We start from the raw sequence: 23886 nt of genomic DNA, 5'->3' as shown, positions 1-23886 counted from the left end.
AGTTCTTTAGTTATATAGTTTATATATATAGTTTATATATATAGTTTAGTTTTATAGTTCATAGTTCTTTTGGCTGATGAATGAACAGATAATACAAATTCATTTATAGCCTATGTTATTAGCACCCTTCAAATCATATGGATGTATTATTATCATTAAGTTATCAAAGCGTCTGTGTGCCTCCGTCAAATATGTTGAGTATTTTTTTAGCATGCTTAAATATAAAATGTATTCCTAAGTGGTACAACTACCTGTGAAAATACCTCCCCGTCCATCTCTTTATGTAATATGAAATGCATCCTATTTTAACATATTTTGCACATATGCCCATTATCAGATTTAATATCAAATTCAACGTCCATCAGCCATATTTATTTAGAGAGGTCTTTTTTATTTTTCTCCCATCGTAGTGAGTGACCTATTACAGGTGCAATGCTTAAATTTACAGTATACCTCAATGAAATGACAGAGCAATTGGAGTGATATTCTTTAGGGGTAGCAAAAATTCTGGTATGATCTCGTGAGAAAAACAATCACACTATGGTCTTGAGGGAAGGTTTTGCTAGAGGAAGGAAAGTAATTTCACATTAATCAGAGGATTGAATCTTTTTATAATATTTGCTTATTCTCCTCAGTTTCCTAAAAAAGCTCAGTTGCCGCTCATTAAAAGTTGTATTTTCAGCCAAAGGCAGTATGGCATCTTAGGAATACAGTTTCAGAGCCACGGCAAATTAAAATGTCTTATTTTTAAATCATCACTGATAAACAAACTGTATGCCTGTGAAAATTTACATTTTCAATGATCAAATATTTTATGTATTTATTCCTCATACATAAAATAACTGACATTAATTACACATCACAATGTGAAAAAGGAATGTCTACATAAAGGACCTGGATCCACGTCCCAAAAGCAAAGTAATGTTCAGTTTCTTTAGCACTGAGTTTTTCCCCAAATACACATGACTTCTACAAGACAAGAGATTTCCCCTGCATGAATTTCACAGCTGCAATGCAAATAAAGATTACGTTATACATTAAAGATACATTATACAAATTGCACTTTTAAGGCCACATTTCCAGCTTTAATAGGACTGACCAAAAACTCAAATCAGTAGAGAGAGAGAAACCCAAAAAATAGTAACAAATCCTTCAAACAGTGTACACATTAGAAAAATCATCTTTTGGAATGTCCCAAATAAACAGAACTAAATATCAATACCAGCATCAGCATTACAAATGCTCTAACTTGACATATAAAACACAAAAATATATATTACAAAAACTGAAGAAAATGATTTAAATATATTAATCTAATTAAAAAGAAAAATTACAATTCTAAGCCTTTCTTATAGGAAAGGAATTGTACAAATCTCTAGCTGAACTAAAATCAACTAAGCACTGCATAGTGAGTGCGTGCACACACTTCACAGATCACCATAAATGGAGCGGAAACAGGCACAGATTGGTCTGAGTCATACACTTTCCCCTCACACAAGGGTTCCTGAAGCCCTTACCGTACCACATTTACAAACAATCTATGGCAGTGCAAAAACACAAAAATCTACAGAAAAATATATAAAGGACATTCACAAAGTTCAAGTGTTGAAAACGAAATCTAGCATGCATTACAAGACAATGTAAATACATCCCTTTCAAAAGAATTGCTTTACAGATAGTGAAAGTGATGTACAGTAAACACAATCTGAGAGAACATGTTTGTGCTCCAGAAGACTGAAATAAGACTTCGAGAGGTCCCTTTATTGAGTAGAGGCCACTCATGGTCAAGATGAAACGGGCAGCTTTAAATGTTCCTTGCAAACCTGCAGAAAGTCAAGAACACCCAAGGTCAAGACTTCTATGCAACATCATTTCAATAAAATAAGAACCAAATTAGGACAGGCAAACAAAATACACTCTAAGAAATGATTCATGGAGTTAGTTTTGTACAACTTAAAATAAACAACATTTTCAGCATAAAAAAAATTAAGTTTGTAATATGTACTTGTATTGGTGAGTTGATAACATTTTAATAAGTCTTTCAAAATGAAAATAAAAAAATACTGTCTTAACTTAATTATATATGGATTTTGAATAAACACTTTTACCTTCACATAACAACAGAAAAATATTAAGTTAGTGAAACTTGTATATCTAGTGAGCGTCCTTTAAAAGCTGAGTAAAGGCTGAATTTGCCCAGACTTGTTTTGCTGCCAGAGCGGGAATACTAGGAGCCGGAGAAACAGGAGAATCCAGGCTATATAGGTAAGTTAATATTTTTGCTCTGTTTTAATCTCAGCAGCTACCAACTGTATACACAAAAATTGTTGTTGTCACACACTAAACTGAAAAGACCGTTTGACCTAAGCTAATTCATTGATTCTAAAGTTAATAGACTTTTAGCTAGCTAGTGTGTTCAAAATAGACTTTATGTTTTGTTTTACAGTGGCAGCTGAATGATGTTAATTGACATCGAACACGTTTAGTGTCGTCCGAATTTAAAGTTTACACTGGGTTGATTAAGAAAGACAGACAGACAGACATACAGACACCTGTAACAAGTTAAATAGTTAAATAATAAGCAAGTTAATTTAGGCATACTACCTAACATGACAATGTGTGTGTGTGCCATTTTTATCTGCTGTGCTGACGCTTATGTTTTCATAAGCTTTTTGTAAATTTTTTTTTTGTAAAATTTTTTTTTTTGTAAATTTTTTTTTTGTGCTTTTTGTAAATTTGCCTTTACAACATTTGAGTTTTTATTTATTTATTTTTATGTCTGCTGGATGTATTAAAAGGCAACTTTATGCTTATAAGGAAATATGTCAGATAGTCGTCAGTTAGTCCTCTGTCCCCGAATGACTAATAAAGAAACATCTTTTACAACCAAGACTATAATTACTAAGGAAATAAATTGTAGCTCCTAAGATTTAACTCCTGTGTCCATTAATGTCCTGTTTCTTTACAGGATGATTCTGTGGAAAGGAGGAGAGAGACTGCTGTACATTCCTATAATAGTATATCTTGGAGATAAGGAGGGAGATCTCTTTAAAGAGCACTTGTTAATCAGACACTTACACTCAAATACATTGTACTTTGTATTACTCATTTTTAAATATGACTTAAAACACTGACTTTGATTCTGACCTACTTAGGATGATGTGGATAATGAAGTAATAAAGATTGGCATAGCTAGAGGTGCCACAAATTTTGACCCAGCCAGCACCAGTATTATTATTGAGGGACCGGAAGTCCTGCAAGACCTGGATGCTATGCAAATGGGGCTGATATATGCTCTCAACCTCAGCTACCCAAAGGAACTAACAAATACTTTTGAGGTGTTTCAGAAAATAATTCTTGAGCTGGATGGTCTGAAAGCTAGCCCAAAGGTAATGTCTTTAAAAAAATAAACTGTCGTCTTTCTGAAATGATTCATGTAAAAGTTTTGTTGATGTAGAATGAAATGCTTTATGTAACTGAATTATAAAAAAAAACATTTTACCGTTCTCCAAGCTTTCTAGCTACCAAAATCATTACTGTACCTTGAAAATGAATATTTTATTCACATAGTTACAAAACTTTAATATAAACACCTGTATACACTGTATATTCAGCTGAACATGAGGAAAACCTACAAAATCTCAGAGGTTACCTCGTGTTTTTCTTTTATTGTTTCAATGAAACTATGCAGCTATGTAAATGTGTGAATAGTGGCATACTGTATAGTAGAGTTTGTCTACACCTGTTGCTAAAAAGAAAAGAGTAGTATCTTTGAAATGTTTGTGTACAATGTGATTACCTTGAGCACACTGTATGAGATTGCTATGGGTCAATTTCTTCATCGGCCTCTGAGAATGGAGGCTCTCTGATTGAGATGGGTAAAGCATCTGTTCCCAGAAGCCCTCTGCGCAAGACATATGGACAAGCAGGACCACTGGGAATATCAGCAAATCCTGTAGTGTCCATATGAGACAGAGAGAGAAAGAAAAAGAGAGAGACAGAGAGAGACTCATCATCCAAGCTGTCAAGTTAAGCTGCATTGAAAAATCTGTTAAGACTGATTGGCACATATGACTGAAAGAACCGAACACAGCCGCTTCACACCTTTCATGACGACCTCAGGAAGGCCGTAGGGTTCATATTCTGTCTCATCATATGCTGCAGACATGCGACTACGGTTGCGCCTAATTCTCTCGGCCAAGTGAGCTGGATTGGCTGGTATAGGGAACGAGCCAGAAAGCAGGAGCTTTTCTGTCTCTGATGCAAGGGTAGGAAAGAAGGGAGGCGATTCAGTGCACGCATCACTCTGTTCCTCCTCTTTCTCAGGCTGCACAGTCTGTTCTCCATGGGTCTGGGTGCTGGCATGTAGGACAACTGGTCTCTGCTGGGGGCCACCAAAGTCCATGACAACCTCTCTGTTACACTCTTCTGTCTGAGTGCACACATTCTTAACTTCTTTAGCACCTGCTTTGTCTATACTACCAGTTACCTCTGAAATTCCTTGCTGATCCACAGCATTATTCTCTCTTTGGACAAAGTTAGTAGTTTGACTGCCTTGAGCTGGAGAAGGTTCATGTTCTTGCTTTGTTGTGTTTCTTTGAGCTTTACCACTGTGTGTGGAAATCTCTACATCATCCCGCACCAGACTAGACATATAATAATCTTTCCCCTCTGCTGATTCTGTATCATGCTTGGGATCTATTACTTTGGTCTGTATTCCATTTTCTGGTAAACCATCTTCTCTGCTTTCTGGGCTGAAAGTGATTTCACATGTCTGGTTTCCAGGTAGCTGATCCCTACACTGTCCCATTTGTTTGTTCTGATTGTTACTATCGTTCCGATAAGCTACATCGTTCCTGGGATAACAATTTTCTATTTGAGAAGACAAGTCTCGAAATGCACTCATGGTCTCTGTTTTTAGGTGATCATTTATTACACTGTTGTCATCAGTAATCAGTTCCTGTAGAGAGAGAAAATAAACTAAATAAGGCAAAACCACAGGAAAATGATAATAATAACATTTATAATTATGCAATAATGCAATAATTACATTTCTATACAATAGCAACAATTTAAAACAGAAAGACCAAAAAAAGTTTACAAAAGTTTTTACCACTTCTGTAAGAATTGGTGGCAAGTCCTCTGTGCTCTTGTCTGATGAGGTCTGATGATATCTTTGGTGGACTGCATTACCTGGTTCAGAATAACCCATGGGCTGGAAAAGTCCTCCATGTTGCACCATGCTACTGGAACAAGAGCTCAGATTAATGTGCAGTCAGAAACACTGTGCACCTACAATATAACACAAACTTTCCAAACACACAGAACACACTTGCCTCAAGTACCCTTATACTTGTGATTATATGTTGTAAATAACCGTACTCTGTGTCACAGGCTCTCATCATTATTTTGTACTTCTCTATAACAAATGCCAAACACACTTGGACCATGAGTACCTGCTTTGCTTGGTGTGGCATTGTAGTGCTGAACTGCTGCAGGAGAGGACTAGTTGTTCCTCTCGCACTAGGACGATAGGGTGGCTGTTACTTTTCTGATCCAGGGTCTCCTCAGGGGTCGAGGCAGACAGTCTCCAAAGCTGCAGCTCTTCAGCTTGGTCTCTGTTCTTGTCAGAAAGAAGCTGAAGCTCACTCTGCAAAGCCTGCAGCTGAGAAAGAGGAATGAACATTAAAAAACATTTAAAAGCAAAATATCTCAGATGTGATATTAAAACTGTAGGGAAACTAAAGTGTTGTGTAAAGATCCAGCCCACTGTTGGTTGAGACTGTGTCCTATTAAATGTTCTAATTGTGAACAAGGCCAATATAAAACCATGGCCACCATTCTTAATTTAAAACCATTCTTTCCAACTTAACATCAGATAAGCGTGTAATGATTTGAAATTTTCACTGTATATAATTTTCACTGTATGATAACCTAATGCAAAAAAAATATTTATTTGTATTAGTTAGTATCACAGTATTAAGCGAATATTGTTCTTACTTCCTAGAAACATATTTCTGAAAATGACTGACCATAAAATCTTTTGCATCTTCATTACTTAAACGTTTAGCTGAAGTCATAATCTGAGAGATATGCGTGACAGAAAGACAACTCACTGAGCCAAAAACAAAATCTAACTAGCAGGCAGTGTGCAGAGCTGCTTAGCCAATGATAGGTAATGGTTTTGTTTAGTTTTGAGGAGCAATGTTACGTTCTACTAAGAAAAGTGAGATAAAGTTACAAACATGTTAGAATTGGCAGTAGAGGTAGCAATGAAACAACCATGCACTTTAACTTTAACACTGTGATCAGATGTGTAAAGAGTATGAGATAGGAGTTAATTGTTTCTCATAAGGAAATGTACTATTGAATTTTTCAACAGTTGAGTAAAAAATTGCAACAATAAAAGCTGCATGGTTATGGAAATCACAATTTTTATTTAGTTATTTATCTTTAAGAAAAACAAGTACTAAAAGATATTTGATATAAAAGATAAACCAAACCTAAAAATAAATACCTGTTCATGAAGAGTGTGAACATGTGTTGAGGTGCATGTCTCATTTTCACTCTGCTCGTGTTCATGTCCACATTTTGGCTCACTGTCGTCAAAACCTCCACCAACTACAACCTTCTCCTCCAGATCTGTAACTGACACACTCTCTTCTTTTGTGTTTATCAAATCATTAGTCTCATCTTGTTTTAAATGTGATTCTGAAAAACATGGTTCACCGTCAATTTGCTTAATTAGTTTTAATTTCAGTTGTTCATGTTCTTGCATGAAAGACTGGACATCCTGTTTTGACACTTCCTGCAGCTGCAAAGTCAGTTGGTCATGTCTGGCCTTCAGCTCAGATAGCTCATTCTGTGCTTCATGCAGTCTGTTTATTACCATTTTTAGGGTGCTTGTTTTATCTGTGGTATGTTCCAGAAGCTTTTGTAAATATTCAGGTAGTTCTTTAGTTTCTGTGAAAATGGATTCAACAGAGCTCAGCGTTTTCTCTGTATTATTCTCAATTGCAGGGCCATTGTCTTGTTGAGCAGCAGTAAGTAGTTCTGGTAGTTCCTCTGCAAGAATATTTTCAGTATAGTGGACAGAACCTCTTCCATGAACATCTGGGGATGTTGGTGTCACATGCTCTGTGGTGGTCAAGGTCACAGGACTCCTAATTGTAGTATCTGAAGCAGCAGAGACATTACCATGCTGATTATCTCCAACTTCAACATGTTTAATGGACTGCTCACCAGATTGTAGTGCTTTGTTATTCACAGTCTGAAAAGATTTATGTTCATCCAATTCATGGGCATTTAGAGTAGTAGTGCTAATAGCCAAATCACAAGATGGCTCTGCTAAAACTTCAGCAGATAACTCAACACCTGAGGTCATGCTGTTGACCATCTCAGTCATCTGTTTATCTGCCTTGACAGAGGCAAGCTCCTTCTGACACCTCTGCAGTTCCTCTCCTTGCCTCTGGAGGGCACTGTCTCTTTGTTGTAGTTCCTTTAAAAGGCCTTCAATGTGTTTGCTCTGATTCTCAAATGCTAGTGTTAGCTGCTGGGTCTGACTAATCACCTGGTTCTGAAGGGCTTCCAACTTTTTTTGCAACTTTTTCGCTCTATCTGCTTCCCTGTCTCTCTGTACTCGCATACGTTCCACCTCCAAAATCAAAATTGTAGTGTTGTCCAAGTTCATCCCTTCTGTTGTCTTTGCGTGATCCTCCAGATTCCCTGGTGAAGTGCTGTCCTGTTCTACTGAAGAGTGTTCCCCAGGTTTGGTCCCAGTTCCACATTCTGTAATCCGGGCTGATTTTGGTTCCTTGGAGAACATAGTGTTCTGAAGGTTCACTGACTCACAAAATAAAATTTTATCACTAAAAAATGATGGTACCTCATTTTCTAATACTGTACCATCATTTGTGGTGTTTGGTTGGTTTCCAAGCTGCAGATAGGTTAAAGGCATATTAGTGTTTACATTTTTGTCCTCCACTGTGACAGAACTTTGTAGCTGGTCTAAATCTGCTTGAAGTTTTGCAATCTTTTGTCCTTCCACTTCATAAGTATTTCGTAGTTTCTTCTCCTCCTCTCGCTCCCTCTCTCTCTCCTCACGTTCATGCAAAAGCTCAGAATGAAGCACCTCTAGTTCCTTGCGCATTTTCTCCAGCTCTTGTTCAAGATGTTCCTCCTTCCTTTCCATTTGAGCCAAGGCCTCTTTGAGTTTGACGGTCTCCTCTTTAGCTTCTTCGCCTCGTCTCTCACCTTCCTCTTTTGTTTTTTCAGCCTCCTTCTCCAAAGTGGTAACCACTTCCCTGAGTCTTGCACTCTCCTTCCTCTCTTGTTCCAGCTGTGCCTCCAGTTTGCTTTCTTTCTCTTTAAGCTCCTGGGCTTTCGTGCGATGTTGCTCTGCCTGGCTTGAGTGCTTTTTGCTTAGTTGCTTCAGTTTGGTTCTTGCCTCAGCTTCTGCCCGCCTTTGAGACTCAAGGTCATCCAGACGTTGTTCTAACTCCCGTTTAATGTCCCTGAGCTCATCCCGGAGAGCTGAATTCTCTTTCTTTAACCCCACAATAGAGGAGTCCTGTTTCTGTCCCTGATTTGAAGAGCTTGACTTTTGGTTTACTGCATCACAGGGGATATCATCTTTAAAAATACGCTCACTTATTGAATCAGACATGCAGGAGTCTGTGTCTGTATCTTCTATTCCTGTGTCTTGTTCGGTAATGGAGCTCTCTATCTCTGCCTCACTAGATCTTTCTGCTCTACACCAATTCCCTTCTTGGATGCTCACTAAGGGGGAGTCCTCAGAGCCAAACTCGCTGATATGTTCCGAGTCAATCCCCTCACCAGGTTCTCTCTCAGAAGGATAGGTTACGAGCCCCGGCCTGTCTGATATTTTTGGTTTCTCAGTTTTTAGTGTTCTCTTTCTCTGGGTTGACTGTTGGTGAGGTGGCGAATAACTAGAATAAGTGGAGAGAACAGAACTGAAACTGTCCCCAGCAACAGGACGAGCGACCACTTGTGGAGGAGGAGCTGCAAGTTGTGCTAAATGGGTGACACAGAGAAAAAGATTAAATTGAATATGTAAATATATGACACACAGCAACTATTTTGTGGTTTTATATATATATATATATATATATATATGCACACACACACACACACACACATATATATATATATATATATATATATATATATATATATATATATATATATATATATGTATATGTGTGTGTGTGTGTGTGTGCATATATATACATATATATATATATATATATATATATATATGTGTGTGTGTGTGTGTGTGTGTGTGTGTGTGCATATATATATATATATATATATGTGTATACACACATATATATGTGTATACACACACACACACACACACACACACACGTATATATGGTAAAAATCCTCTATAGATGTACGACTGACAGGTAACATGAATAACATTACCTTGTCACAATTCCAATAGCCAAGTGGTGGGATTATATTAGACTTTGAGTGAGCAACAAATCTTGAAGTTGATATGGTGGAAGCAGAAAAACAGGGCAATGGCCAAAATTGTGATGGCTAGACGACTATGCAAACATTTCTCTAAAACAGTAAGTCTTGTGGGGTGTTCCCAATATGGTTAGTAAAGTGATCCAAGAAAAGACAAATGGTGAACCAGCAACAGGGTCATCGGCACACAAGGCTCATTTATAGTGGGGAAATGAATGCAAGGATAATGCACCCTGCTACACTGCAAAAAATTTCAAAGGGGTCAAGACTTGGTCTCCAAAATTTGCCGATCTCAATGTGAATTGTGAAATGTGCTGAACAAACAAGTCCAATCCTTAGAGGAATCGGTTTACAACTTACAGGGCTTAACAGAACTGCTGCTAGTGTCCTAGTAGTAGCTAACACAAAACACCATTAGAGGTAATCGGTCCACGCCTCACTGGGTCAGAGCTGTTTTGGAAATACAGGGGGGGACCGAAATTATTTTTTTATTGTTACGGCTTTACGGTGTATGACACATATTTAAAGATGTAAATTTACATTCATGCCATTTTGGCAGACGCCCTTATCCAGAGCGACTCACATTTCTCATTTATACAACTGAGCAATTGAGGGTTAAGGGAGCAGTGAAGGCTTGGTGAATTTGACCAACACCTTAACCACCGAACTACAATTCTGACACATTAATCACTACCACAGATGTGTTTTTGTGTTTATGTGGCAGGAAAATCCCACTTGTGTCTCTTCTTTACCTTGTAGCTCTTTAATGAGTTTCAGTGCTTCAGCTAACTCTTCAGTAAGTCTCTTCACCTCTGCCTCCAGGCCTTGGCCTCTCTTCTTCAACTGTTCCAATGAAACGCTCAATCCTTCATTTTCCTTTAGTGACTCCTACAGGCCAGAATAGGAGGTGCATTAGAACAGAACAGCAAACAAGTCTCATCAGACAGACGTAATGTTTATTGTCAATATGTAATCGGTGTATTCATCCTATGAACCGTTTAATCATAGCAAAGAGGTCAAGACTGGCATTGCCAACAAAATAAAATTAAAATAGTCGTATGACTAAAAAGGAAAAGAAAAAATGCAAAAACTCATTTTAAAATTTACAGTGTGAGAAAATGTGCAAGCAAAGGTGCACACACACAGCAATAAAGCAGAGTAGTATTATGAAATAACATTACTATACTGTGTCAAACAAAAGAGAAACTGCAGCCTTGCTTTTGCATTTACATTCCAAGACACTTTGCATTTACCACCTCACCCTGCACAGAAAATACAAATTATACAAGACAGAGCTCCTACAGTGTATGTTGAGTTTTTAGACCTTGACAGATAGAGCTGCTAATTATCTAGTAACTAGTAAGTGTTGCCAGATCATCAATAGCACTGTAACTTTAGCACTGGATTTAATTGTAGCTCAGGGTTAAAGAAGTCATGAAAAGCAGTCTGGTAAATAGGACTTAAATTACAATCATTCATTTAAACCATGTGCTTCACAATATTACTCTTTTTATATAGTCCATGTGAATAGATATAAAAAAAAAAAAAAAAAAAAAAAAAAAAAAAGAGCACTGCTGCCCTTTAGCTCTTTCCCAACCAATTTTAAGAAGGTCATAAGAAAAAATGCTAGCACCTGTGTATTTATGTGTATACATATTGCCATACCGTGAGTTTTGCCTGTGTATGAGTCTCTCGATTTTGGCTCTCTGTTAGATCACTCTGTGTGCTCTTTAGCTTGCCCTGCACTTCCTCCAAGTCCCTCTCTAGAGCTTGCTTCTGAAGAGCCAGCTAGAGAGACAGCGAGAGAGAGACAGCGAGAGAGAGAGAGAGAGAGAGAGAGAGAGAGAGAGAGACAAAGAGCTGACATTTAGGGAAAAAAGGAAGTGAAGCACTCCTATATACCAATATGTGTTGGTTACCCAAATCTCCAGGTTGCTTTGGTAAACATCATTTAATTCATCTGATGTAATGTAAATAAAGAAGGGAGAGGACACTGCTGATAAAGAAAAGGCAGGATTGAGGCAAAGACAGGTTTTAGTGGGATGGGTGTGGGTGTGTAAATTATTCATGAGGGCATTTATGATTTCTGTAACAAACACAATCCATATGTTAACCACAACAAATATGGTGCATTCATACTGAATGGCTATAACATGATAACCATGGTTCATGGGTTCAGTGGCCTACAAATAGATCCACTATAAGCCATACAGCATGAGTAATGATATCACGCCATGCATTAGCAGGAAAAATATCCAGATTATTACTGCAGATCACTCACAGACCATTTTTAGTTGATATGCAACAAATAATGGTGGTGTTAGGCAAAGGCAAAATATCCCCATATAACTGAAGCACAGTTTATATTTTTCTTGTACTACAACATTCTTACAAGACTTAAATTTACTTAAAGAGTGAAGTATTTATTTATACTTGTAATTTGCATGTAACAATGTGGAACATCTGTGGACAAGTTAGTTCTCATTACCACTTACATTACAGCAGCTATAAACAGTTGTTCCCTTACCACACTTTCTCTTTTTTCCCCCAAATTGCCAGGTGTCCTTTTTTTTAACCACTGAGTAAAAAGAAATCCCTAACATCGTACACTCCTTTCATAAACATAAAAAAAAGCTTTTTTAAAATGAGTTTTATATAATTATTATGATAAGAAATGTTTAATTTATATTTAAAATAATTATTATTTTAATTTTATGGCACATCCACCTTACAAATGATTGAGATGTTATAATAAAATGATCATTTGTAAGAACTAGTGAATGTGCTGGCTGTAATGGAAATCACTATTGTCTGGGCTGTGCTCATATACAAAATGAATCAATAATGGAATAAAAACTTTCATATGATATGTCAATAATAGACACTTGTGTACACATACACAGCTGAATAGCATTCAAAGATACAAGCACTGTGTGCCTACTGCCTGCAAGCTATAAAATGAAGCCTTGTGTATGGATGTGAAAGCAGAATGAACTTTGATCAAAGATATATAAAGCTGTATAATATGTTGGATAACAAGGGAAGTTACTATTCTAGGAGGCAGTATTTTATTTTGATTAATGTATTCAGTACTTAAAGTGTTTTACATAATATAAACACATGTAGTATTCTACACAATGGCCGATTCATAGTATGTGCATATATTTTATAGAGATTAGATTAGATTCATAGTGTTTGCTTTAGATTACTTCCAGAAAGGACTCTTTGTCTAACTAGCTATTTGTCAGAATTCCGGGAGTGATGTTCTCCTGATAAGCAAACAAAGACAAAAACTAAACTAAACTAAATACACGGGTCCTTGAGCTGAAACATGATATTCTATTACTGGCATCAGTATGGTGCCATATCTAATGCATATCTCTTGTGCTTCACTTAATGACCCCTTCATCAAGCTTATGGACCTCAATGCATCCAGAATTTATGAATGCATTACTACGAAGAGAAATAGAGAAACCACACAGACAGTACAACACTGACCTTGACTCATGGGCCTTCTGTCAAAAAGCCAAGAGGAAGAGAAGAAAAAGGAGAGAGTGAAAGAATGAGGAAAAAAGTGTGAGAAAGTAAGATAGCATATGAAACCAAAGAGGTGACATTAGTGCATTGACCCGTGGAACACATACTGTAACTCCCAGTAAAGTAAAAGAGAAGGATGGGGAGAAAAGAGAAAGAGTAACTGGTTCCAGGAATAAGCGACATGGAAAAAGTAGGACACTGTTACAAATACATTCATCTTACAAATTGTTTTCTATAAGAGACTTGTTTAAGTTTAATCACAAATGCTCTGCAGATTGTGCTTTGTAGATTTGACCATAGTATACTGTAGTAATTTCAGAAAAAAAAACATGCATGCTGTTCAGTATGCATATATAATGAACATACTTTATCGTATTGTGACTGCAGAGTATTGTGTTGTGTCCTGGCTTGCTGGATATCTTGGTTGAGTTTGTTAGTCTCCTGTTGATGCTGCTTCTCCATAGACTGCCTCTCTCTTTGCAGCTCCAACAGCTCCTATATAAACATAAGACTAAATATTAGCCATCCAAACCTCGGCACATCCACCTATAGATTTAATGTTAGGATTATGCATGAATATTTGCCAATTTTGACATACAAGGTTTTCATTATGAGTTCTTAAATCCTTGGCTAGGTTTATGCTTTAAATAGGATGTCAATTTGTGAAATTAATGTTTTTAAATAAATATGCCTCTGTACTCATAGCACGTATGGTATGGTATGTCCATACCATATCACTGGTATATTTGTGTGTATGCTTAAATAGCAGAGTGTGTGGTTTCATAAAGTCTTCTGAGTTTTACCCTTTGTTAAATACAGATGATTTTACCTATGAATGAACCTCATATCTAGCCGTTAAGTTGAACTAGCAGCTGGATATAAATGTGGTGTGATTGAAAGCAGGTAATCACATGAATCTTTTAAAAGGGCACATGCTAACATGCTTTACATTCAGCTCCAAAATTACTAAGAGTATCCATGGTAAGAACACATTTCTACAGAAGATTCAACAGGACCAAAATACACACAAGGAAGCTATAATTTGCTATGAATTCATGTTTTTGTAGAGGGAAACTGGTTTACTGATAAACAACACAAGCAGTACTTTATGCAAAATAAAGCACATTTCAAATCTTCACAACAAATCAGAAACAAATTTTTAAAACCTTTTCTTATTATCCTTATTCCATAACAGTGAAAGGCTTCTTCAAGTTCAATAACCACCTGGAACAGCATCAAAATATTAGGCATTTTAAAATTCCAAATAACCTTATTCGCATTCCAAGCCATGTCATTATGTATTTAGTGTGTCAGAGCATTGTGACAGGGGATTTAAATAGCACATTTGTGAGAAAGGCCTTCATAAAGCAGAAATGCAACATCAAACAAGCTCGTCTTCTCATTAACGTTAAATAATGGAAACCCAGAACACAGGAGTACTCACTCTCTGATGCTCTCTCTCCATTTCTTTCCTGCGCTGCTCGGCATTGCAGCGGCTGGTCTCTGCATTCTGCCTCTGACACTTCAGCTCCTCCTGTAGCTGCTTCACCCGCTGTTCGGCTGTCTGAGCCTATATATAAACGTACGCACTTTTATTCTCTACATTACATATGACAGCAAGAATGCTTTATAAACCGTATATGTCCACACCAGCAGGGATAATTATGCTGCATTAGGCAGAAAGCATATTGCAATTATACTTGTAAAGATTATGTGGTGTGTGGTGGATTGTGTGCAAAACACATTAACAAACCAAAATCACATTATTAATTACATCATCTCCAAAAGGACTGCATTTTCTGATTTGCTAGTCACGGTCTTATTTTTTATTTCTCAATGTGTTTTACACTTACAGGCTCCCGTAGATATGCCTCACAATAATATCAACTTGGAAATATATCATCTGGGTCATGACTGATCAGATTGCTCAGAAAGCAAAAAGCTTAGAAAGAAAACTGCAGGCTGCAGGCATGTTGCAGCTCTATGCAATAAAGTAGCAATAGTTGTGAAAAAACTTTTAAAAATCTATATGCTGTATCTTAATATAGCTTTAGGGTCATGAGATCATATATGCTTGGCAGCTAAGCAAGAGTCCCATGAGCTTGTGTGTGCACTTACTCACCCTGTCCCCCTCCTGTGTGATGCGCGTGTGTGCACGGGCTAACTCATCTCTGGAGCGCGTCAGATTCTGCTCGTTCAAGTTGAGCTCTTTCTGTGCTTGAACAAGACGGGACTCGGACTCCCTGCAGCGCTCTTTTTCCAGCTGCAGCTCCTGTGTCATCCCAGAGACACGTACTCGCAGCCCTGAGAGAGAGCAAGAGAGAGACAGGTATACATAAATAATTGTGCCCAATGAATTAGTCCTGGCATTCCCTGGGACACAGCAAGTTTCAGTGGAAGAGCTAAAAAAAACAGATTAGCTCAGCAATGACTACACACACCTATTTAACAATGGACACTTTTCATTCACTCACCACTATGTACACATGTACACAATACTATGTACCTTTAGACTCATTCATTCATTAAATCTCTCTCAACCATTCCACACACACACACACACACACACACACACACACACAATCCATGAAGACAACAGCCAACCACAGCTCAGTGAATTGTATGAGAGGACTTTCCTGTCTAGTTTTCTTCCGGCCAATCCTCTAACAATGAAAGAGTAATATATAATTTACAAAGACACGTTAACCCTGCATTAAAGATTTTTCCAAAATGTCCATCTCAATCGTGAGATGAACAAGACAATTATAGTACAAGAAGCATCTCATGACATTTTAAAAATAGCTCTGTGATATAACTCAAGCATGTAGTTCCTGTCTGCCTTGCATGGAAGAAACTGCTGACTTTAGTAATAAGGGTCAAAAGTTAAACACACCCTGACATGGTTCACTGATTATCAGTCAAACAACAAATAATTTCTTTAAATCGACAAAGAATATTTTATAATGGGAGAGACACAAGAGACACAGTGAACTCTTGACCCTACACTATTATTATTCAATCACCATAAGTATTCTATTCGTGGAAAATTTTACAAAATATTACTAAAATTAATCACTGCTATTATCAGTAGATAGTCATTTCTCCTCAATGTATACACCTGAAGATTTCATCAACTTTCCAAATATATCAATGTACTGATACTTGTACATAGTGTAACTGTGTCTGATACAATCTTTTGTGCCCTTTTCCATATATTTCAGTTTCATAAAAAGTCCCTTACCATCTATCTCTTTCCTCAACGCTTCCTCAATCCCATCATCCCGTGCACCAGTGTCAGTGTTGACCTCACTGCATGTGAAGGAGGAGGATATGTGGGTGGATGCTGCTTTGCCCCTGGGAGCGGACCTTGTGTCATCCCGTTCCCAAGGAAACACAGAAGATGTGGGACGAGCCTCAGATTGGCTAACTTTGCGCCTGAGGGGTGGCGATGTTTTGTGTAGTTGCTGAGGAAACGGAGATGAAACAGCGTTCCCTGAAATCGTGGTGCTATCTCCAAAAATTAGTTGTTGCTAGAGAGACAGAAAAAACACCCTTTAATTCTATAAACTATGTTCAGTAAGAAAACCGAATTAAGCATCCAAAAACAACACCCAAGTAGCCAACAAAACCCATCGGGTACTAATTATGTTGAAAGTGTTTGGAGAAACTCACTCGGACTTTGCTAACGTCCTCTCCTCTGAGACTGCTCTTACCTGAAGGTGCAAAAAAAATAAATAAATAAATAAATTAAAAAAAAATCGTGACATGTCAAACTAGGCAGTGTTTTAAAACATTTTGGACTAAGTAATTGTGAAATTTCTGAACAACGCCTTTTTTTCTCTTGTGGTAGAGGTTCTCTAAATGATAAGAAAGGTTGAAAAGAGAATGGACAGTCACAAATAAAGAGCTAAGAGGAAATACAGAGAGCAACAACAAAAGAGAAAAAACAAGAGAGAATGAGGAACATAGAGCAGGATACCGCTCTGGTCCCAGGGTGAGTTCATGTTCCAGCAGGGTGTGGAAAACAACACGGAGTCCCCAGAGACTCTCTCTTTTTGCAGCTTTTCCAACTCTGCCTCAAGCCTGATGGATGGAGAGAAACAAAGAAAGCAAAAGGAAGAAGCTTTAAATAATTAAGAACCTCCATCTAAATGAGCAAATAGGCAAATTGCTTTTATTATATATTCACTTCTGGTCTTTCGCCTTCCTACAAATAAACTGATGCATATGTTAAAACATTTTGTGATTTTTCATCACAGCTTGGATTCAGAACCTGGGAGCTAGAGACTGGTGCCATTTTATTGCTCTAAAATGGTGCTGTCCAGGTGTGAACAGTACAGAGTCTTAATAATTGTGAGGAACTAAACAAGGAAGTTTAAAACCTTGTATTTCTTATCTTAAGTGTAACTGGCTGTACAGCTCTGTTGCTGCTTTATGGTTTAACTCTATGGTTCAAACTGGTAAAAACATGGGTTAGTTCACTGGTTTCCTGCACCAGACACCATGTCATGGAACTGAAATAACAAATAAGCTGTTTGGGTTTTCAGCCAAGCCCTCAGCCTGTTGACACAGCTGACAACCTGAAACATACTTTGTGCCAGTTACAGTGTGCATGCGTCTTCAATGCGGTCACCACAAACAGTGTTTATCCGTTTGACTCACCGTTTAACCTCCTGACTGAGGTTCTGGACCAGTTTTCTTGTCGAGTCCAGCTGGCTCTCTAGAGTGCACCCTTGAGCCACTTTGGCCTGCAGCTCCTGAGTCAGGCGATCTCTTGCTCGTGCTTCTCCCTGGACCTGTTCTCGCACTCCTAACAGCTCCCTCTGAACTGCTCCCAGTTCTGCTCGTGCCTCCTCATACTGTGACAGGGTGAAAACAACAGACTCAAAATATACTCATTTGTGCATGATGACTTAACATTCCATAGCATAAGTCCCATTTCTAGTTGTTCAAACTTTGACTGCAAATTCATGCACATCTGTAACAGAGTTGCTGTAATGTGATTTCACTCAAAGTCATTTGTATGTTGGGCAAAGTAAAATAGTAAAAAGTGCTTCTTCTGTATCTTCACTCTATTTACACAATTATAAGAAGAGGGAGTTAATACCTGTGACTTAAAAGCACAATACATCTTGCTTCACCTATAATTCTAGCTATTGAAACACATACTTGTGTGTTACTAAAACAAACTGACACACAAAGGTGGGGTCAGAATACATTTTGTAATATTCTGGCAGCTGCCTAAAACCCAAGCCATATAAAGAGGAGACAAAAACCATGCTAAGAGCCAATATCCAACCAATCAGGACAAGGAGGTGTCTTATTTGCCTGTAGCCTCTGAACGCTCTCCTCCCATATTAGCATTCAATCTAGCCTCTGTGCATTCAAGTGTTTTCTGGAACATGTCTTTAGTGGGAACTTTAAAGGGAGAGGCTGTGTTTGTTCAGTTTTTGAAATTCAAAGCAGCCAGCTTCAGCTAATCTCCACCAAAATCACAGATAAACCCTTCAGATTTGATTTCAAATTTGAAAAAGGGCTTTTAATTTTCTATAACAGAAATCATCTCTGATAATAGTGCAGACAATATCTCTGACAGTAGTACCTACTGCTCTATTATAGGGCAGAACGGCACGGACACTACGGACAATTTTAAAATCGCATGCAATGCATGTCTTAGGACTAACCAAAGGAAACCCCCAGATCATCGGGAGAAGTTCAAGCTCTGCACAGACAGAGCACATGCTGGAACCCCCAACCCCAGAGGTTCGAGGCAAACCTGTTAACCACTTAGCCACCATGCCCCCCCCTCAGGTATGAAATTTTGTTCATTAATAAATGTGAAATTATAATTGTTGGCAAATTACTATAATATAAGAGCAATTAGAGACTTTATGAACATGTTCTTGAAAAATCATGAATTTCAGAGTGGTTAACATAGCAATGATTATTTTCCTACAACAGCTTGTCAAGAAAAAGCCTTCAAAGATACTGTAAACCAATATCATTGAATGATGCAAACACACCTTTTGCTTCTGTTTGTGTAGTGCAGCTTCCGAGTTGTCCAGCTGAAGCTGTTTCTGCTGTCTCTCTCGAATCAGTTTCTCATTGTACACTTGAAGCTCCTGAACTTTCTTCAGGACCAGGCCAGAAAGCCCTGAGGTCCAGTCGTCCGCAGCCCAGCTCATTGTAACATGCACATCAATGAACACAGTAGGAGCAGTACCATTTACCGAGATCCACTGGGGAAAAGGATGATCATGCTCCGTTCTGCAAAGTGAAAAATAAATAAATAAATACTCAGAAACAAAGCATAAGTGAGCAAGGGTGTAAAATATGCCAGACAAACCTATATTGTTTGAAGGATTAATGACTGCACTCAGCAGAAAACCTGTACTCTGCCTCAGGAAAATAATTATGTCCCTACTTGCTACCAACTACAGTAACAGGTGACAGGTGACTAACACATCATGTAGATTTATGCTGGTTTAGCTGGATGTCTGAGTGTGTTTATATTTTTATTCAAGTTTTCATGGAAACACGCTCAGGGGAATTGCATAACAGGCAATAAACAACCCAAAGGTTACTAGAAAATAACGCACCAACTGCTTTCATTTATACTAAATCGCTTCAAGGTGTCGAATGAAGGTTTATTACCATTCATTTAAGGAAAGGTGTTAAACAACAGGAATGTAGACAATCCGGAGCTTCACTTCAGTTCCATCTGGCAACCTTTGATCGTCCTGATTAGCAAAACAAAGACATGGTTTATAACCATGACACCAAATGGCACAAAAAAATCATCATAAAGCTGGCTTGGGAACATCCCAACCGTTGATCACTATTTATTTGATGAACTTGCTGCATGACTTCAGCTAATTTTGATTCCAAGCTTAACTGAACCTAACACGGGTACTAACGTTAGCGCTATTGCTAACGAAGCAGCTAATAAACAGCGCGCGCACGCGCGCACACACACACATCTCACATCTGCTTCGTTACAGCAGATATTATGACAGTCGGAAAATAACGAGCGAGAAAAAAGCAGTGAATGCAAAAGAACCTAAAAGCTAGACCTGATGCTAACCGGTTAGCAAACGACCAAAACAAACAAGTCACTCAAATAGAAAAATGACGGTTATATTTAAACGGCTGACAGGTTAGCAAGCTAGCACAAGTTATATTGGCATCACTTACCGCCTTTACTGAGATTTGCAAATCTCCATAGCTTATTTCAGACGTTTAAATTAGTAGTTAGTGACTGATATGACAATTTAGCTGTGATCTATTACAGAAATAACGCTGTTGTAAACCGAGATTAGTAACAACAACCGAGCAGCACGCGCAAATCGTGTCTCGTGCCGCGCTTCGTGAACCCTCATTTGACATGAGGTGGAGTGAGTGACGTAAAAGGGGCGGGGAAAGAAGCGTATACTTCAGATTTTAACCCCAAGAGGGCAGAATACTACGGAAGCGTATTGCATTCACTTGAGTAAAAAAAAATCTACTCTGTTTTTCTGAATTAACGACTTAATTTTTCAGGAAAAAATTTTTTTGCTCTGTTTTTCTGAATTAACGACTTACTTATCTCAAAATTATGAGATAATTTTCAGGAAAAAATTTTTTTTTGCTGTTTTTCTGAATTAACGACTTAATGTGGATTGCATGGAAGTAAACATGTCCCGCCTTTCAAGTTTAATCCGGTTTTATTTTACTTTGGGTTTGAGACATTGGGAGATACTGCTGTCTTTAAGTAATATAAATGGTATTGTTATTAGTGCATCAACTTTGCGCAGACACCTCAAGACTTTGCGCCTGTTCAGACGAAAAGAACATTGTGATCTGCTTGACGTTGCTGTGTTTCTATATCAGTTGAACCGATATGGTCTGCTTCACGGTAGCCGTATCACCATTCGTGAAAACCCGTCGATTGCACCATTCATGCAGATCCCATATGGTTTGAGTTTATCATATGAATCAACATGTCATAAAAAGTTCGGGCCTGGATTCCGGCGCCTCAGTTGCACTCCATGGAGATCCAGTATTTTCAACAATTGCCTGATTGTCTCTTGTGTCACCACATAGCCAGTCTGAATGCATTTCAGATGCATCATCTTATATCCGTGAAGCATACAGTACCATATCGGTTCAACTGATTAAACTTGAAAGGCGGGACATGTTTACTTCCATGCAATCCACATTAAGTCGTTAATTCAGAAAAACAGAGCAAAAATTTTTTTTCCTGAAAAACTCTCATAATTTTGAGATAAGTAAGTCGTTAATTCAGAAAAACAGAGCAAAAAAATTTTTTTCCTGAAAAATTAAGTCGTTAATTCAGAAAAACAGAGTAGATTTTTTTTTTACTCAAGTGAATGCAATACGCTTCCGTAGAATACAACTATAATAATATCTGGAAAAAAAAAGACTGCACTTGGTCAAACGTTCATATTTCCTGTTATGCCTAGTAGTATAACGAATAGGCAAATATGAACCAAAGATATATTTCCTTTTTGCATGCAGCTCAACCAGAAGTAAAGTTGTAGCATTAAAATTCTGTATTTTTTTTCTAGGCAAATATACTAATATTGTTCAAATAAAGAGATGACGAGGCTCGTGTAAATGCCATGAGTGACAGAGACTCGAACATATATATAGATTTACAGGGAGAGATGAATTATGACTTTTATTAGAAGCATCATCCACCTGATTCTTTTTGATTATGATTATTATCATTAATAAACATTTAATTTGTTTTTTTCTTTATATTTTGCCTGCTGTTGTGTAAAGGTGCTGGAGATTGACAGACATTTAAACAGCCAGAATCTGATTACAAACTGAATTGACTAGACATTTTTCTAAAAAAAATAAAAAATTCAATTCAATTCATTTGTACAGCGCTTTTAACAATTTCTTTTGTATCAAAGCATCTTTACAGAAGTATGGAAACAGAAGAGAGTTAAAAATAATAATAATAATAATAATAATAATAATAATAATAATAATAATAAAATAAATAAAATTTTGAATTAATTCAAAAAAGATTAACTTAAAATTTAAGATACTTAATATCTATCCCTAACGAGCAAGCCAGAGGCGACGGCGGCAAGGAAAAACTCCCTGAGACTATATGAGGAAGGAACCTTTGTGAGGAACCAGGCTCAGAAGGGAACCTCATCCTCATTTAGGTGACAATCTACAGTAAATAGTGTAAATGTAAATAATGTCCTTTCTACAACAGTTTATAATAGTGCAACCGAGAGCTCCTAAGGAACTAATGGGTCATCGTAAACTCGCTATGCTGTGGCATGTACAGTAACCATCCAAAAAAATGGATCAAATCATGAGACATTGTGAGGTTTCATACTTTAAGCAGACTGTTAGCTCCTTACTAAACCTGATGTTTCTTTACTCTTAGTTGGTTGGCTCCCCCTCTAGTTCACACAAGGACAATGTTGGATGAGAGATCATTCTTAACAATGCACTATCACTGATGTGTGCAGTGCAGGTTTGAGTACATCAGGCTCCAGGAATGCTAGTGATTTTTTTTTTTTTCAAAATCTCTTTCATTTTTGGGTTGAAATGTCCTTCAGCCATAAATATTTAACTCAACAGAATCATTGAGGAATGCTTAAAGGACAGTTAAAAATACATTTTATATCTTCTATATTCTGTAAATGTAAACCAACAAACACAAATGGGTGTGTCTGATAAAATGTTCCTTACTGGGAGGTGTCCACTGTCTATATACCAACTGATAGAAAAGATTAAGTCTTCTTGTGTGGGTCCCCTGTGGAGATCATTCCATTGCATCCAAATCCAGTCAGAAAAGTCTAGAGTCTCTATTCCCTCTGCAAAAGTCTAAAAAAAAAAAAAACACTTTTAGATAATATCATGTATAAGATACCAACTAGCCTGTTATTGAGTGTCCATGTACTTTATAAGTTGGACCTTCTTCAGTTTTCACTTTTTGTAAATCACTTTTGATATGAGCATCTGCCACACAAACAGTTCATTATATAATCTCTAAATGTAAAGAGAAAACAGACACTTAAATGCATTTTGACCAAACTGCTTAGACCTGAAAAGAAATGTTAATAAATGATTTATCCTTAATTGTAAAAGTCTGTTATTTTAATTATTACTTATTATAGTCATATATACTGTTACAATGAATACCTACATAGCCTGTACAGATTAATTGTGTTGAATTTAGATGTATACCAATTTTCTTGTACAGGAGCTAGGCTTTAATCATTAGCACTGGAAGTATGTGCTTCCTGACACGTGTGGCACGTAACTGCTATATAATCCCAGATAATACAAACTAAGAATAAAGCCTTGTTAGTGCTGAGCTGAGTGGAAACCCTTGTAGTGTTCATAGTACTTTCATAGTCTGCCAGACATATCTGAATATCATGCACTGTCTACACATCCGTAAACATAATAACTGTTCGCTTGGAGTAACAAATGCTTCTTGAAGATGATAAATCCAACAATATTTAAATAACTGTTATAACCAACCATACTGTTTAAGGTAAAAATCTCCACATCAGGCCTTTTGCTTTAAATATTTTTAATTAACACCAAAAATATTTATTGGGAAACAAATGATCTGATTTGAATTACTACAGCACTGATGTGCACAATATAGCATAATTTTACTCATTTCAACTGCAACTATACAGTTATATGTGTGTTGTATCTGCACTCACACAAACACAAGTACACCTTCCCAGATAGGCTTATCAGGTTGGTAAGACATGTCAATCACTTGGTAAGACATGTCAATTTCTACGGGATTACTCTCTTATGCAAAGTGATTATGCTATATACCACAGAGGCCGTGTTGCTGCAAGA

General features: G+C 37.4%; 1 protein-coding gene across 3 annotated transcripts; it reads right to left on the bottom strand.

The window, feature by feature from the left end:
* Window positions 1–370: 370 nt before the first annotated feature.
* On the bottom strand, window positions 371–20400 carry si:dkeyp-115e12.6 (centromere protein F). Of its 3 annotated transcripts, XM_060884594.1 has the most exons (18): window positions 20227–20400; window positions 19687–19772; window positions 19056–19299; window positions 17695–17891; window positions 17012–17115; window positions 16705–16745; window positions 16274–16562; window positions 15155–15336; window positions 14477–14602; window positions 13399–13527; window positions 11161–11283; window positions 10248–10383; window positions 6518–9033; window positions 5457–5665; window positions 5114–5246; window positions 4105–4960; window positions 3800–3953; window positions 371–1823 (listed from the first exon to the last, which is right to left on the bottom strand). In XM_060884594.1, the coding sequence occupies exons 3-17, from the start codon at window positions 19215–19217 to the stop codon at window positions 3823–3825; spliced, it is 5334 nt and encodes a 1777-aa protein (XP_060740577.1). In that variant the 5' UTR covers window positions 19218–19299; window positions 19687–19772; window positions 20227–20400; the 3' UTR covers window positions 371–1823; window positions 3800–3822. The 3 variants fall into 3 exon arrangements, with proteins under 3 accessions (XP_060740577.1, XP_060740576.1, XP_060740578.1); XM_060884593.1 differs by lacking the exon at window positions 19687–19772; XM_060884595.1 differs by lacking the exon at window positions 19687–19772 and having other exon boundaries at window positions 5114–5243.
* Window positions 20401–23886: the final 3486 nt, after the last annotated feature.

This window comes from Tachysurus vachellii, chromosome 13, assembly GCF_030014155.1.
Source record: "Tachysurus vachellii isolate PV-2020 chromosome 13, HZAU_Pvac_v1, whole genome shotgun sequence".
NCBI lineage: Eukaryota > Metazoa > Chordata > Actinopteri > Siluriformes > Bagridae > Tachysurus > Tachysurus vachellii.
Note: the sequence above shows the minus strand (reverse complement) of the source record. Positions and strands in the feature narration are given on the sequence as shown.